Raw genomic sequence first — 16372 nt, 5'->3', positions numbered from 1 at the left:
ATTGCTATCCTAATGGGGGTCCTTTCATCTCGGTAAGACAGCACTGAACCCCGTGGCGTCTATCACTAAGAGATCTGCTTGGGGGAGCGATGTGTTTTCTTTACATGTGCTCAAAGAGTCTGCCTTGCTGATGCTGGAAGAGAAGGAGATACTGGCTAGGGAGAGCTCTGCAGGGAGCTATGCCGCGGGCGGTCTTTGCATGGAGACTGTTGAGTCAATCATCTGTGTTGCATTATCCAGGCTCAGCCTGCGGAGATGGTTTCATTTGCCTGCTTCTGTGAGGAGAGCTGTATTGTCTCTGTCAAATGTGACATGGCTGTGGATGCAGGAAAAATGCTCCCTATTCTTGTGCCCGCTAACAGACCCAAAGCTCTTGGTCAAGCCCTCTTATAGAGCCCAAAAATGCCTGGATTGCAGCCTTCAGGCACGGCACAATGAAATCATGAATAGTATCTCCTGGAAAATACGTGAGATAGTTAGAGCTGGAGAGGGGTACATGTGTTTTCATGTCTCTCACACTAAATGTTAAAATAAAATTTGTGTGTTCCAGCTACGAAGAAAAGCGAATAATCCATTTATTAGGAAGTGATTCCACCGTGGATGTGGAGCGTTTCAGAGCGGTGCAGAGCTGGGGTTGACCACGTGGTGGTGCGTCGCGACAGCCGGTACCTCTCGGCTGCCAAAGCCTTTTCCTTCGGATGAGTTACGCACATGAACCCGGTCAAACAGCAATGACCAGCTCCTCTTGCATTTGTCCCAGAGGCCTGGCAATTAGTAACACTGACTTGGAGTATAGCGGGGTAACAGAGCGGAAAGCGTTCTCCTCTGCTTCACATCTCTGGTTTGGAAATGTCTTGAGAGACGGGCAGTATTTTTTTCCAGATTAACTACTGGAACTGACGTTTTTATGTGCCATGCACATTCAGGATGAAATTGGTGCTTTTCAAATATTAGAATTATTTCCACAGCCTTGAATGTTTTGCATGGTTGCTTATTCTGAATGCTCTGTCTAGTAATTTGAATTAGCCAGCAGAAAAGTTAACTAGAAAAACTATTTGCAAGGGGATTATACAGGTTATATCTCTTTCCTTTACGACTCCCACACACTTACAGGAAAAAAAAATTGAAAACCACAAGGAACAATTAAAATTAATGGAGTGTCTCCAGTTACACATTTTCAGTTGAAAACCAAAATGTAAATTGTTCTCGCCATCCAGCAGGATTTGGAGAACACAAAGTAACTGTTCAGGCATTAATTGATGAACCTATAGTAAATCATCATTCATCAAAAGAGGGTTTTTTGGTGAGTTTTTGGGTTGGTTTTTTTTTTTCTTTCCTAGAGCACAGGTTGTTCTCTTCCTCCTTTCTTTTCAAATTGTCCTATCTGTATTTAATCTGCAGTGCTATGAATGCTGTAACTTAATAACTGGGATGAGGTCAAAAACCTTAAAATTATTTATACACAACACACATATGTACTCGGAAACCAACAGTGAAAATCAAGAACAAGCCCTCACATTTACCCCTTTCCCACCACAAATTATTTTCATTACAAAAAGTCACAAGACACACAGACTAATTGCAGGTCAGCAGAATTCAGTGTTACTCACTGTAATTTAGCAACTAATTTAAGCAAGGGTTGGAAAGTGTGTCGAATTCCCAGGCACACCTTCTCTGAGCCTCTGAGTGCCCAGAGGCACTAACCACCCAACCCAGGACCATTTGCTAATCTTAGATATAGGCATGAAATACAAATTGAAGTTACTGAATTAATTTAATTAACAGATTAAATTAATCAAGTCTTATAAGGGTAAATTTTTTTCCTATGTCTCCTGAGCTCTGAACCACACACTAGGTAAAATCCAGGTTGGTATAGGAGTAAAATATAGCTTTTAGCAGATGGATCCAGCAGAACTGTCTAACTGAAGCTGTAACGGCAAATTTCACTGTTCAGCCTCTCTGGGGGAAGATGCTTTCCACATCCTTCAATGTACTTGTGCTCCTTCCTTATAGATGTGGCTACTGATTTAGTGCTCTGTGTGTGCAGCTCATAAACTGGGGCAGAGAGCGTGCAGCAGGACTGCTCCACAGGGGCTCAGCTGCTCAGTGAACAGCCTAGACTTTGCACGAGCATCAGCTACATCCCAGGTTCGGACCCCTAGATCCAAGCGGTTCCTCCTTATGACAGGTCAACCTTTTAGACTGTTCTTTGGCCGAGAACCTTTAACCCCCACTAGCATGTACCTTTATCTCCCTTGGTGCATGTCTTGCCGTCCTCCTCCCGGGTATAGCCTTCATGACACTCGCACCTGTAGCTGCCTATGGTGTTGACACAGATCTGAGAGCACAGCGTCCCATTGCTCGTGGCACACTCATCAATATCTGGAGAGGAACAAGAATCCTAGAATCATAGAATCACAGGCTCACAGAATCATATAATGGTTTGGGTTGGAAAGGACCTTAAAGCTCATCCAGTTCCAACCCCCTGCCATGGGCAGGGACACCTTCCACCAGAGCAGGTTGCTCCAAGCCCCGTCCAACCTGGCCTTGGACACTGCCAGGGATGGGGCAGCCACAAGAGTTCAAAATGTTCCAAAACTGGAGGTTTCACACATCAAATACAACAAAAGACTTCCTCCAAAGGTATCAGGAGATTTTGTGGTTTAAATATATGAGTAATTGCAGCAGTGCTGGTGCATTGAGCTGGAGCTCTGTGCAAACTGCACAGTTGTTAATAACACCTGACATTTTATCAGCGAACATCTCTTGACCACTTCTTTGCATTGAAAAACTCACAAGCAAAGCTTGATCCTGCAAACCTTGGCTGCCTGACACAGCAAAGACAGGTCAGGGCTAGCCTCACAAGGACCACATGTAAATGATCAGTCCTGAATTAGTGGCTATTTGAATCAAACCACAAGGATTTATTTTCATAATTAGGCCCAGTTATAGTGCTTTGAGGATTACTGTTAGCATCATGTCCCTTGTCTCAGCCTAAAACCCCAAACCTGCAGGAGGAATTAATAAAGAGAATTACATCAGCCCAACACTTCAAAGTGTTTGGGTGCATATGTCTCATTTTAGGTATTACCTCCTAATAATTTCAGGGGGATTTAGATCTCTTACTTCTAGAACCAATCCTTAACATAGTTAAAAAACATATTTCTTCTGTAATAGTAATGAAATAAGAAAGATTACAGATCTAAACTGGCTCCTAAAAGACCTGTGGGAGCAGGATGCATCATTAAGTAGAGATGAGCTCAACATGCACTTCTACCTACCCAGGCAATAAGGCTTTTCTCTGTTCCTGTGCCTCTCCCGATCATAGCGGTACCCAGGATAACAAGTGCATAAGACTCGCCCAAAGTTATCTGTGCACTGCTGTTCGCAGGGAGCTTCGGCACAGACATCATAGTCTAGAGAGAGAAAAACGTGGTTAGGAAAAGCACCAGTGGCAGTAGCTAGATGATACTTTGACAGCAAATATTTCACCTCTGCTAATTAATAAAGTCAAATTATATTGTTTTCAAGGAATAAAGGAACCTAGAAATAAAACATTCGTGAGACGTAAGCAAAGAATGACAATAAAATTGTAATTGCTAATCACAGCTTTACAGTAGTTAGATTGTTTCTGAAAGTTGGATTTTAAGCAGGGGTCACTTTCCCAGTTTGCAAAATTTAAGAATTCTTTTCACAGAAATATTAAATTACCTAAAATTTTTTTTTTGCTGTTTTCTTCCATAAGATTTTAAGTGCTGATAGCAACGTTTCCTATGCAGAATACTGTGAAGCACTGTGAGGCTAACTGCCAAATCCAGGCAGAAAGTATGTTATAAAGAAAACTTAATTAAAATTGCACTGTAATTTTTCAAAGCCAGATGTAACCCTTCTAGCAAATAACACATTGTTACAAAACCATCATCACCCTTCATAATAGCAATGTGCAGATTAGGGTAAGGTAAAGTCGCTGGCCAGGCTTGTCAGTGAAATCCCAAAAGACTCAAGACCCTGTTTGAAACCCAAAGGAGAGAGAATCTGTTTCTGATTTCAGTGCTATGCAGCAGCAGATCTGAAGTCCAGGGAATGGACACCAGAGCAAACCAGGGCCTGACGTGCATCCCTGCCCTGCCAGGGTCTGGATCTGGCCCCTGGTATCAGGCTGGTGGTGGGGCTGGGGAGAGATGGGCAGCCTGGCTGTGGGTCCAAGGGCTTTGCAGTGCCAGGAGAAGACAGGAGCAGAAGCAGCAACTAGGCTCAAAACCAGCTCAGGAAAACCCTGATGGATGTCAGGTTTTATGCCAAAGCAAGTGGCAGTTTCTGAGATGATTTTAGAGGAACCTCATCCTGCACACAGCATCCAGGGGGCTGTCAATGCCACCCACCAGTGACTGGGTACTGGGGAGTCACAGCAGAAACATCCTGTCTGTGTTCCGGACCAAATACGTCTAAACCAAACCTAAGTGTTTCGACTGAGTTCCCAGCAATGCACTGTTTCCATACAACAGCATAAAATGATTAAAACCCAAACTCATTAGTGACTCACAGTAATGTCTAGCAGACATCCCTGGGTATGATGATTTTTCCAAACAATTAAAATGAACTGGTAGATGGTAAAGCAAGTGAAACCACATTTACATGTTACACAAATTACTTGCGTATTTCACAAATTATATGGAGCACACACGTGGTGCTGAGGGTAGAAGTGACAACGTGCCAAGGCACAGAAAAGCACCAAACGACACTTAACAAGCTGCTGTACGTCACACCAGAGCCCTTTAGACCATAAAGTACTATTGTAATGGTGCCAAGCATTTCCTCCCATGCGCTTGTCACCTTTTGAATAGCAGGCATCCTTTCTTTCCTTCTTACTTCACAACTGTGTTAACACTTGAAGCCTGCCTGCAGTGCTGTGGTGGTGAACGGCAGTGCCAGGACACCCAGCAGGAACCAGAGTCATGCAGTGCAGAGCCTTGCACAAGTGTGGAAGGAAAACACAGCCCTTACCTTCAAACATGGCCAGCCCGGGCTAGTTTGGGCTTTTTAGGTGATGCTGGGGCTGTAAACTCCCGTTACATTTGGCACTCCTAAATAACCTCAAATATAAAGTGGGTATTAGTGATGTTTTTCCCAGGCATGGTTGCAATCTTCATTTTTCACTGAAATAAAATCAGATGGAGAATAGGCTAGGGTGCCCAGCAGTGAGGTGAACATGCCGGCTCCTTAATCGCCATGTCCATGCAGATGCTGGATTTGTCCTGGGCCATGTTCTGCCTATTCAGAATGGAGGCAAAAAGAGCTCTGTCCTCCCTGTGCTTCCATGAATAGCTGTGCCCTAATAAAATCATAAGCAACAGTGCTGGAAGGGACCATCTCCCACCACAAGCAGGATTAGATATGCATAAACCTTTTCTAAGAGTCATTCAGCTAGCCTATACCTAGAAATCCCTGAGGGATGGAGATGCCCCACCACACAATCTATTCCCAAGATTGAATATCCCTGGAGACAGAAGGCCTTTTACTCATATCTAATCCAAACTCCCCTTACAGCCATTTAGGCCCATTATTTTTGTCCTTTTCTTCTTGGCCATAAAGAATAGTTTACTTTCCCCTTGCAGCAAGTTTCCACATACCTAAAAACTGTTATCACATCTCCCCTCAGCCTCCTTTCCTCTAGACTAAACAATGCCAGTGCTTTTTAATTGCTTCTCTTCTGCCATATTTCATGTAACTAGACTTTAAATATGGCTTTCACATCCACCTTCATTTACTCTCATACAAAGCTAGGGAAGGGTCCAACAGGTGGAAGTCTCACTGCTTGTGGTAGCCACAGAGTCAACCCAAATCATATAATGGTTGTGGGCAGGTCCCGCATCACAGAGCTGTGGGTATCCAGGGCTTTAGTCCTAGGTGACATGACTCCCTCAGGAATAGTCCTCACAAGTGGGATGAAACCGGGCAAAAGCTGCTGCACCACTTCTGTGTGCTATGCAGAACCGAGAATGCACATGCCCTCCCATGGTCAAGCCCCTTGTCTGCCAGCCCAGCCTGGGAAATGTGGTTTGTGGATGAATCAAAGCCACACGGTGAGGATGAGGCTGTTCCAGACTTTAGGAAAATAAAAAAACTGTATCAGAACAACAAATATGTCTGTGTATATTTCAATGAACTCAGGAATGACAATGCAGCATCTGAAGTTGTACTAAGGAAATTTCTGAAATAGCATTAGTGAGAGAAGAACAGATCTGGTTAGAGTTTGCCTGTCATAAACTATAATTAATCCACAGCCAAGAAACTCAAGTAACAAACTAGTGGTAGAGAGGGTGCTCTCCAAAAGAAGCTGTTTCAGACTACATCTGTCCCTGCTTTACACCTGGCAACACCTGAAGACCTGGTTGGAGCTGTGATTCTCCAGACCAAAGAAGAAGGAGACCATTCAGGAGAAAAGGGAGAGCTATTTTTTGACCTGCTTCACTGATCAGGTAGAATAGGAAGAGGTGCTACAGGGGGAATCAGCCACACAAAGCAAACTCCCCTCCAGGTTTCCTGAAGACCATTGCTCCCTGCTCCTGCGGCTGAAACCCAAAGTGAGAAGGTGAGTCCAAAGCAAATGAAACGCAGAACCTGGGGCATGGGCTCCTACTGGACTGCACAGATTTCTGTTGCTTTTCAAGGGCAGACACGAAATAACAGGACAGGAACTGAAGATGGTCATGGACAAAGACACGACCCTTTGGGTGTCTGTCTAAATAACAGCTGTCCAAGAAAGATATCAGTGTCTTCCTGAGGTGGCTGTAAGAAGGTGGGCAAGGGAGGGTCTATCTCCCCCAACCCTCCTCTCTGCAGCCACTGCTATATCACAGAGAAGACAGGGCTGGAACTACTTCTCACAGCTTTACTTGCCAGTACTGGATTGAAAGGTGCAGATGTGCTCTAATAAACTCACATCTGTAATGTATTTATGTGGCTGTGTCAAGATATGCATTTCATACAGCTACTCTGTCAAGATCATGCCAAAACAATGTGTGAAGAGCCAAGTAATGTCTTGTAACAGGGTAAGTGAAACGAGTGCTTCACTGAATCATGTTTCTCTTTCCTATACCAAGATTGTCTCAGATGTTATAGCAATTGCTGTGGCCTCTGAACTTCAAGGCAAAATATAGACTGAACTGAAAAAGGGGGAAAGGAGGTACAAGAGGAAAGAAGCCAGAAGAGAAATGCAATTAGTGGCAGAAACACTCAGGTTACTGAGATGCAGTTAATAGACAGGATTAAGCGAACTCAGTGGGTACATAATAAAAGCTGCTTTCATAATCACCTCAAGCCTCAAGAGATGAAAATTAAGAGCCTAAAATAATATATTTCCATGGCTCTCATTTTATTTTTGTTCCTATCACTTCTCTTGCTGTACCCACTGTATTTAGTGAATAACCAGCATATAAAATGGTTACAATCCATAGGAAAGATGGAGGCCAGAGTGTAGAGTCCTGTCTTCTTTCTGCCCTGAAAGAAGGGCTTCCACTTCCTATACACACAACTGCCTTGTACAACAAAGCACAACCACTTTCTCCAAGTGTCTGTCTCACTCTGGAGCTGCCATCTCATGCCACACACACAGAGGCATAACTCACTGCAAAACCACATCTTGGAGCAACATCTTGGACCATCGATTTCACCCAAACCCTTCCAAGCTCCCTGGGGCTTGGGCTGACACCATGAGCCATTTCTTCACAAGGAAGCAGCAAATCCACAATTCCTGTTATGAGAAGATGTGGGTTTTTTTTTTTCTTTTTTCCCCCCTTTTTTTCTTTTTTCTTTTCTTTTTTATTTTCTTTTTTTCCAGTGTTTTTTTTTTTTTTCTAGTGTTTCCAGCCAGCAGCAAATAAGATAAAAATTATAAAAAACAAAGGCAGCAGGATCAGAGTTTGGGTTATAATCGCTGTTGGCTGGAGATTGTAAGTCAAAAACCAACTGACTCTCTCCAGTATGTTAATTTGTCCCTTTTCTTTTCAAAACATCACCATTCTAAACTGAGAAAACTCTCAAGTCAACTCGAGGCTTTCCACGTGTCATCAGATAGAAGGATGTATTACCATAAACCAACCTTTTAACCTACTTTTTGGAGAAAACATGGTTTATTGGCTTGTCATCTCTGGCCATTTGCTTCTGCTTGACAGTTCCTGTTTCTGTAACTTCAGAGCCAATTTCATCCAAATCAAGCAAAGCGGTTGGAGTGATTGAAGAAGTCCCACTGCCACTGCTCACATGAAGCTGTTGGCTGGGTGGACCCAACAGAGGCCTCCCCCAGGGTTAAGGCAGGCAGAGCTCAGCCTTTTCCTACACGAGATCTTATTGCAGCAACCTCTGTGCCCACAACCAGGAGAGGTGGTGGAAGAATGATGCTGTTTGATGATGCTTTCCCCTCACTGGCATCTTTGGGAAATGGGTAACTAAAGGCTGGACTAACTTAGTCACCCACTCCTTCTTCAATTACAAGAAAAATCAGCTGTTGTAGGTCCAAGGGGTACATGGGGAAAGCCATCAGACAGCAAAGATGTGCTCCTGGGCGCACAGAGCACTCCTGCACACCTAGACAAGAGCAGAATGTGGGCCTTTGTTTGCAGCAGGTCATGGTACAAGAACTGCGTAGCCATGTGTGCTTGGGGAGGATCAAGGCTTGGTGTGCTAAGCAAAACTTCTGGAAGATCCTGATCTTTTTGTTTTTCCAACAATTTCTTGGAAACAGCTCCCCCACTGACACGAGATACGTCTGAGCCTGTGGTTATGTTAGGATGCTCTTCCAAACTGGCAGTGCTGAGAACAAGGCAAAGGGGGAAAGACGAATGCAGGAGGACACGATGGATGAGAACAGTGAAATCACATACCTTCAGGGATGCACTGTCCAAGAACAAACTTATAACCCCTACAGCATTTTTTCCTGAAAAACAATAAAACAAATAAATGAATAAATAAATACATCATCTAAAGGTTGATGCTGGCTTTATAAACAGTCATGAGTATATCATGCACGTGATGAACGAAATAAGATGAGGATCCTGAGCTTTGCAGTTGGAGATACCTCAGCATTAAAGAACGCAACATGGAAACACACCATTCAATCCATGAGGTGTTTTAAATGATGGCCTGGCCAGCCGCCTCAGGAACCTGGAGCTGCGTACTCCAATGCTGACACACTCAGCATCCCAAGTAGTTTCTGGAAACCCAGCTCCCTTGTGTTGAAAGGATGCAGCATTCCTCAGTGCTGTCCATACACACAGCTCAGGTCATAATATTCATGATATGGTGAAGAGTGTTTTCAGACATCCATCATTACAATGTAAACTTGCAGAAAAGGAAGGTTTCAGCAAGGAGTGCACTCAACATAAATGTTATCAGTAATTTCTCATCGTTTAATAAACCTGGAAGGTGGTAAGTGAAATATATTGGGTATTTCAACTGGAGCAATGGAGAGTATCTTACACAGGCAGGCAGACAAAACCACAGTGAAGAGTCAACAGGATCAAGTACTCTTTATGTGCTTATGATATGAACAAAGTGCTGAGAAATTAATGTTTCTTGCACACTGGCCTGTAATGACATTCAGGTATTAAGCTATTCCTGCCTTCTAGACAGCAAACCACATCAAGTCATCAGGACTTCCAGCAGTGCTAAGACGCTTTTACCAATGGCTGTGTCCCTTGTCACCCTGAGAGCTGCTTGCTGCAGGGACCTGGTGATCTTAAAAGGGTCCCATGATGGTGCCTACCAGTACTGCTGCAAGAGAAGCAAACTGCTGTTCAGTGCAGTGTTTATCAAGTCTATGTGAGTCTGAGGGGAAAATAACCCTGTAATTTACAAATTCACAGTTTTTCATGCCCTGTGGACATGCTGACGTATCTGCAAAACTGGGAAACCATCCATTTGGTCTTATCCTTTTATTCAATAACTGACGCAGAAGAGTGCTAAAGGCATTGCAGTCAATGACACAGCACTCTCCTTGACAACACACAGCCATCACAAATCATCATTATGTTGAATTTAAATCAACTATCAGTTGCAACTGACCACTTAAAACAAACAATGCATCACTCCAAACTATGTAAAAACAAACTTTGGCTCTGTATTTTACCCTTTTCCAAAGATTAGCTGGACTATAAATTATACTTAATGAAGGTTGAACATCTGAAGAGGAAGCTTTGCTTTGTTATGCAAACACTGGTCCCTCATTAGACTTTTCTCCAGACACTGCTGTGAAGTTTTATCTGAAGACTAACAAATGCAGGAGGAATGAGTTCAAAGGTGCATCGGGGAGGCTGTTCATATGCTGCAAGCCATGCTGATGGCTTTCCAAGTGCACGTTCTTCTCCTCCTGTCTGAGGAAGAAGGGAGGTTGATAAAGCTTTGCTTGTAGCTGCTCTTCAAAGGAAGATGCAGCCTGGATTGAGAGAAGGCAGAGAAATGGTAAAGGAGAGGAAGGCATCCCAGCCATGAGATGCTGACCTGTAGGGTTATGCCAGCCAGAACTAACCAGAAAGAGGGAGCGGTAGCTTTCATCCCTGAGAATTCCCACTTGATTTTCAGGCTTAGGACCCTTAGGACTCCCACTCCTGGAGTGGCTTGTGGCAGCAGATGCCAACCTCAGCAGCAGGTTTACGCAAACCTGGTCCTGCGTAAAGGCTTGCCTGCTGGGAACCTTGAGTTGCTTCTCTCCTCTCAACTTGGCTGGCAACAGCTTTTGGCTGAACTTGTTGGCTTTCCTGTGGATACGCTGTGGTTTTATCTTCCTTCCTGGATTCTCCTGATAGCCAAACCACTTGTCCTGATCAAACCCCTCTCCCACAGCCACACAATAAGAACCCACCACACACTGAGGTACAGCCATTAAATACTGCCCTGGCACCCTGAAGCAAGCACAGCCTTGTGTAGCCTCACCGGGGATTGCTCCAAGTAAAGAAACAGGAAAATCATACCGCCCTTGCACATATCCAAAGCCCATGCTTGGAATCCATCTCTTCAACAGTTTCTTGCAATGAGTTCCACAGGGAGATATCTTTGACACATCACTTCCTTGTTTTCAATCTCCCTTTCAATTTTTGTTGAATTTTCCCAGAGTTTACTGGAAACGAGATTTGGAAATATTTTCTCTAAATACTCAAGGATTTTTCCACATCATGAATGCTCTAAATCACACCTAAATAAGTGGTTTAGAGGCTCTGCTTTCAGGATCACGCTCCAGAAACCAATCTGCATGATAATCGTTTCCCAGCTCCAGATTACAGATTTCTGTATTAGTGCAGCCTGTACTCAACAGCGAACTTCAGCCATCAGCATGATTTTGCCACAGAATCTGCTGCTTTAGGATTAACGCACAGGAAATACAATATGACAATACGTGTTTCTCTGAACATTACAGTGCAAGCCTGGGATTCGTGCATGCTCTAGCTTTTCACATTCTTAAATCTGTCAAAATGATGGATACATGAGTTGATCATTAGCAAAGGCATTTTAATAGCAATATTCATTTCCAGACATCCAGCCCCAGGTTGACATGTGTAATCAACGTTGCACAGCAGCAATCTTGTTATACATAGTGAGAGGTAAGAGGGGGTCCCCACCGATAATTTTAGCTACTGAATAACTTTCAGTGAGGCGGTTGCTACGCAGCTGTACATGTGAGCATGCATCAAACACGAGCTAATGCACAGCTGTGTGAGAAGCTCAACCACTAAAATCTATGTGGAAATTGAGTTGATATATTAACTTTAAATCTGGTTTCCAAAAGAAGAATCTTCTGTCAGACTTACCTTACAGCTTTTAATAGGGTGCATCAGACATTGAAAATATAGAAACTTCTGATTCTCATGCAATCTTCACTCAAGAACATGCAAAAGTCCAAATTCTCTGAGGATTTTGGGCGCCATGAGTTCAATCACTGCAATGTCTAGCTTTTGTGTTACCTGTACAGATATCCACAGCGATAGGGACTCTCTCAAAGCAAAGTCACCCCTTTTATCTGACAGTGAGCTGCAGAAGAAGCAGGAAGATGCTGAGCTACTCCCCTCTGCTCTGGAAGTCGAGGTGCTCCTGGATCATTGAATCTCAGAAAATGGAATGTAGGGTCAAATCTTTGATACCAATAAACACCAGGCAAACAGTGGATTTGCCTTTGTGGTAGGCTTTTGTGGCTCATCACCTTGCAGGCTGAAGAGACCTGAGCTTTCCAGGAGCACCCCCATGTCTCGTCTCCCTCAGGTCCCCCCTGTGCCCGACACATAGTGGTGAACCAGCACAGCACCCCCTGTCCCATCTTGCAAAGCTGTAGCTGCTTGATAGCATCGCCCCAGACAGGCAGGATGAAAGGTAAGATGCAAGGAATGTGGCTTAATTAAGCCACCCCTTTATTAAGTTAGCTTATCTGGCAGCTATCAGCAGTAACTCATCCCGTGTGGACCATGGTTTTTTCCCATAATTGTTTCCACCTGGTGCAGAGCTGCCATCACCCCCAGCCCTCCTGCTCTGCGCTGGGACACTGCCGAGAGACCGGGGCATGCTGAACCCATAAAACACTGCCGTGCCAGAGGGAAGGGAGTGACTCAGGGTCCTACAGCCGTTGAAATGCTTTGGAAATGCAAGCAACAACAGGATAAACATTTAAAGTGATAATTAACCTGTACCTGTCTGCAGTAACACGGCAGCAGCTTGGGCTGTGGCAACAATTGGCTCAGAGCTGTCTGATGTGTATGGGGGTTTTGGTTAACTTGAGCAAAGAGGTGACTCTAAAACCCTATCATGACAATTACGTTGAAGAAGACACAATGACCATTTAGTGGTTGAAAAAAAGGAAGGAAAAGGGGAAATGTGAAGGGAAGGGAAAAAGAAAAGTTTTGTACTGGTTTCAGATGAACATAGCATGTTAAGGAAACTCTTGCTAAAGATACCAAAAGTAGAAACAGAAGAATCCACTCTGGGATGCCTCTGAGGAGCAAAGCAGACACAGAAATCTCTACACTGAGCCAGAAAGTGAGTTCTTAGGATAAAATACGGACCTTTTTTATAGCTCAGCTGATGCCTGAGCTCCACTGCAAGATGCTGCAAGTCCACAGGTGGTCAGGCAGGTCAAATCCTTCCTCTCTGACATGCTATTTCTAACCCATGAATGTCAGAAAAGTTGCACTTTAGGGGTTATAAGAGCTGCTTAACATTTTATGTAGGTTTAGTTATATCAACACTGTTCTCCCAGGTCGGTGCTGGTAGAAAGTAATAATAACAATAATACAGTTGAGTGCATGCATGTAATAATAAAAAAAAATCTCTTATTGAGAAGAGATAGAAGAAAAAATTAATCAGATTTCTTCAGACAATGTCATAACCTGAACTCAGAGGACTTGTGCCATATCTTGAAGACCTGAGTCAGCAAAGGCCATGGCATGGCTGTGTTTAATTGCACAAAGGGGTCTTTGTTAGACTGGCTCCTTATTGTGCCTGTCCAGTGTTTCTATTTGATCACCCTGACTTTCAGAAATACACAGTACAGCAAAACTGCAAATGTAAAATAGAGTAATTAACTTACAAAAAATAATTGGAGAGCTATGAAAGCAAGCCAACAAGGTACATTAGGAAAAAAACCCCAAACAACCAAAACAAAAAAACCAAACCACCAACTGTTGTTTTTCCCATATTCTATATAAAATCCAAATGAAGGACAGGTCTGTCTGCCAAAGCATGCACAGACAAAGCCCATCTGCAGTGCAATGTGTTAAGGAAGCAGTTCAGTAGCTGTGAACAGTTTCACGGTAATTCACATGGAGAGATTTATGGCAACGTGGTGTAAAACTGAAGCAATGCTTTTTTGTTTGCCTTTCCGTGGGATACATACCGAAATCTTGAGTAAGAGAGGATGGCCTCCCTGCAGACACTTGCTCAGCATACACTTTGCCATGATTTCTAGACTTAGTCCTTTTTCACAGTTTTGTAAAGAGGTAATTTATGTTCACATTGGGTGTAACACAAGGTCCAAGGCCAGCACAAGCCCCTCCTGTCACCGTCCCCGCTGAGAGTGAGTAACACAGGTACGGTGATGTCTTCCAGTGATGCAGCAGCTATGACCACTGTATGTATATGTGTGCTTCTTAACTTCTCTTAACTGACTGAATAAAGCAGCATTTGCCTGAACAGCCACAGAGACAACCCTTCACCAGCAAACCTGGAACTCAGACCTCTGACAGCAAATCACTGCAACCTATTACTTGATTTTTCTGCAAGTCTGATTTTCAGTGATTAATGTGTTGCCTGAGTCGAAGCCATGCTTCTTGTCAGCTACTTAAGTCAAATAAATTTACCCACATATAATGGTTTTCTTTTTCTTAGAAAAAAGAAAATCAGAAAAGCCCTGCTATCAGCTGTTTTGCTCAGCTCTGGCTATTAAGGCAGATACCAGAAGTGAAATCCTGTTCCAGTTATTGTTAATGGGAAGGTTTTGATAAGATTCACGGTTCCTGGGCTCCTCTTCCGTGAACACAAGCCAGGGACCAGATCCTCTCCTGGCAAAAGCAGCATACCTCTGCTGACTTTGGGGAACTGTGCCAGCATTTACCCAGGAAGGCTCTGCCTGACGCTCTTGAAAGCTCTCAGACACTCTTCTTGGCTGCTCCTTACTGTAATGTATTGTTAATGGGCTCCTTCTCTCCTCAGACTGCTGTTTCATGTCATCTTTTTACGGTCAAATGGAGTTTTATGGTGATGGAGTATAAACTGTGGTTCCTTCTCCTCAGAAGGGACCTTCCAAGCCAATACAATGGCTTGCACCCCTGCAGAGTATGGTATTTGTGAATGTGTGAAGCTCGTTCCTCTATAAAAGAGCAAGAAGATACTCCGAGGGGTGCAATACCCTGCATGGGTGTTGGTGGGGCTTGGAGTTATGACAGGTGCTAAGCTGCATGAAACTGGACAATGAGGGATTTTCAGTTATAGGACTTCCAACCCCATACTTGAGAGTGTTCAAGACCAGGCTGGAAGGGGCTTGGAGTAACCTGCTCTAGTAGAAGGTGTCCCTGCCCATGGCAGGGGATTGGAACTGGATGAGCTTTAAGGTCCCTTCCAACCCAACACGTTCTATGATTCTATGAATGCACAAAAAGCAAAACTTCACAGGTCTGGGGAATCCAGCCAGAGAAAACATCTGTCCTTTTTGTGGCAGTCTCTGAGCATCTCTTCTCTACAGGCACAGCACAAGACATTTTGCCATGACAGGGTTTGTGATTTCGTTTAAGTAAATGAGGTGTGATGAGGTGTTCAGTGGAGGTGTTCAGACAAAATCTGAACCAGACAAAATCTGAACCAGACAAAATCCACCAGACCACTTCCCCAACACATCCCCCTGTGCCAGCAGATCAGCAGTCCCAGGAGACCATCACTTTGGACTATCTTAGGACTTTTAGGATGCGGAGAAAGAGGTTGGTACCCTGCAGACAGCACCAGAAGAAAAAAAGAATTCATGAGCTTCTGCTCGCTGCAGGAAGAAGTGGCAACTAAATTTCTGCCTTTTGGGTCTCTTCTGGGCTGACTAGACTTTTAGAAAGGTTTTTTGTGATCCTTCCTTCTGAATGTAATGAAAGAAAAAGGTCATGTTAGGATTTCCACGTGAACCATACAGACTCTGGCTTCACATTTTTGGGGAAGCCATAACACTGTGCTCCAGGGCCAGGATGAACATTGGGCCTTGTCAGTCCCTAGTGCAACCAGAGCCTTGGTGCTGCAAACACAGTGGCAAACAACAGACTAATCAGCACTTTTCTGTGTAGCGCAGACCAACTGGTGGTGGTGTTGGTAACCATCAGTGGTCATATCTCACTTAGCATACCGATGTGCAAAAATTACCAAGTAAAAATGTCCTTGTGAATATCCTCTGATCAAAGAAGAAAACTCTCAGAAGGAAAATATCACACAACTTCAAAAAGGTAATTACCCCTGCTGCCACTGGAAAAGCCATTTGTTGGGTATTTTACATGCATGTGAACATCATCGTCCAAATCATAGAATCATAGAATCATAGAAGGGTTGGAAAGGACCTTAAGATCATCTAGTTCCAACCCCCCTGCCATGGGCAGGGACACCTTGCCCTAAACCACGTGGTCCAAGGCTCTGTCCAACCTGGCCTTGAACACCGCCAGGGATGGAGCATCCACAACCTCCCTGGGCAACCCATTCCAGTGCTTCACCACCCTCACTGTAAGGAACTTCTTCCTTATATCCAATCTAAATTTCCCCTGTTTAAGTTTGAACCCATTACCCCTTGTCCTACCACTACAGTCCCTAAGGAAGAGTCCCTTCCCAGCATCCTTGTAGACCCCCTTCAGATACTGGAAGGCTGCTATGA

At 44.0% G+C, this 16372-nt stretch overlaps 1 protein-coding gene across 3 annotated transcripts in view; it reads right to left on the bottom strand.

Annotated features, from left to right (window-relative positions):
* The window catches only part of CCBE1 (collagen and calcium binding EGF domains 1), a 99501-nt gene that overhangs the window by 16818 nt on the left and 66311 nt on the right, over positions 1–16372 (bottom strand). For all 3 annotated transcript variants that reach the window (XM_030469708.1, XM_030469711.1, XM_030469709.1), the window contains exons 3-5: positions 8883–8935; positions 3282–3416; positions 2245–2382 (exon numbers count right to left, since the gene is read on the bottom strand). In XM_030469708.1, coding sequence (XP_030325568.1) covers positions 2245–2382; positions 3282–3416; positions 8883–8935 — 326 coding nt within the window. The remainder of the gene's footprint in view (positions 1–2244; positions 2383–3281; positions 3417–8882; positions 8936–16372) is intronic.

The sequence above is a fragment of the Strigops habroptila genome, chromosome Z, assembly GCF_004027225.2.
Source record: "Strigops habroptila isolate Jane chromosome Z, bStrHab1.2.pri, whole genome shotgun sequence".
In the NCBI taxonomy this organism is placed as follows: domain Eukaryota; kingdom Metazoa; phylum Chordata; class Aves; order Psittaciformes; family Psittacidae; genus Strigops; species Strigops habroptila.
The sequence above is the reverse complement of the archived record's forward strand: the minus strand, read 5'-3'. Positions and strand labels throughout refer to the sequence as shown.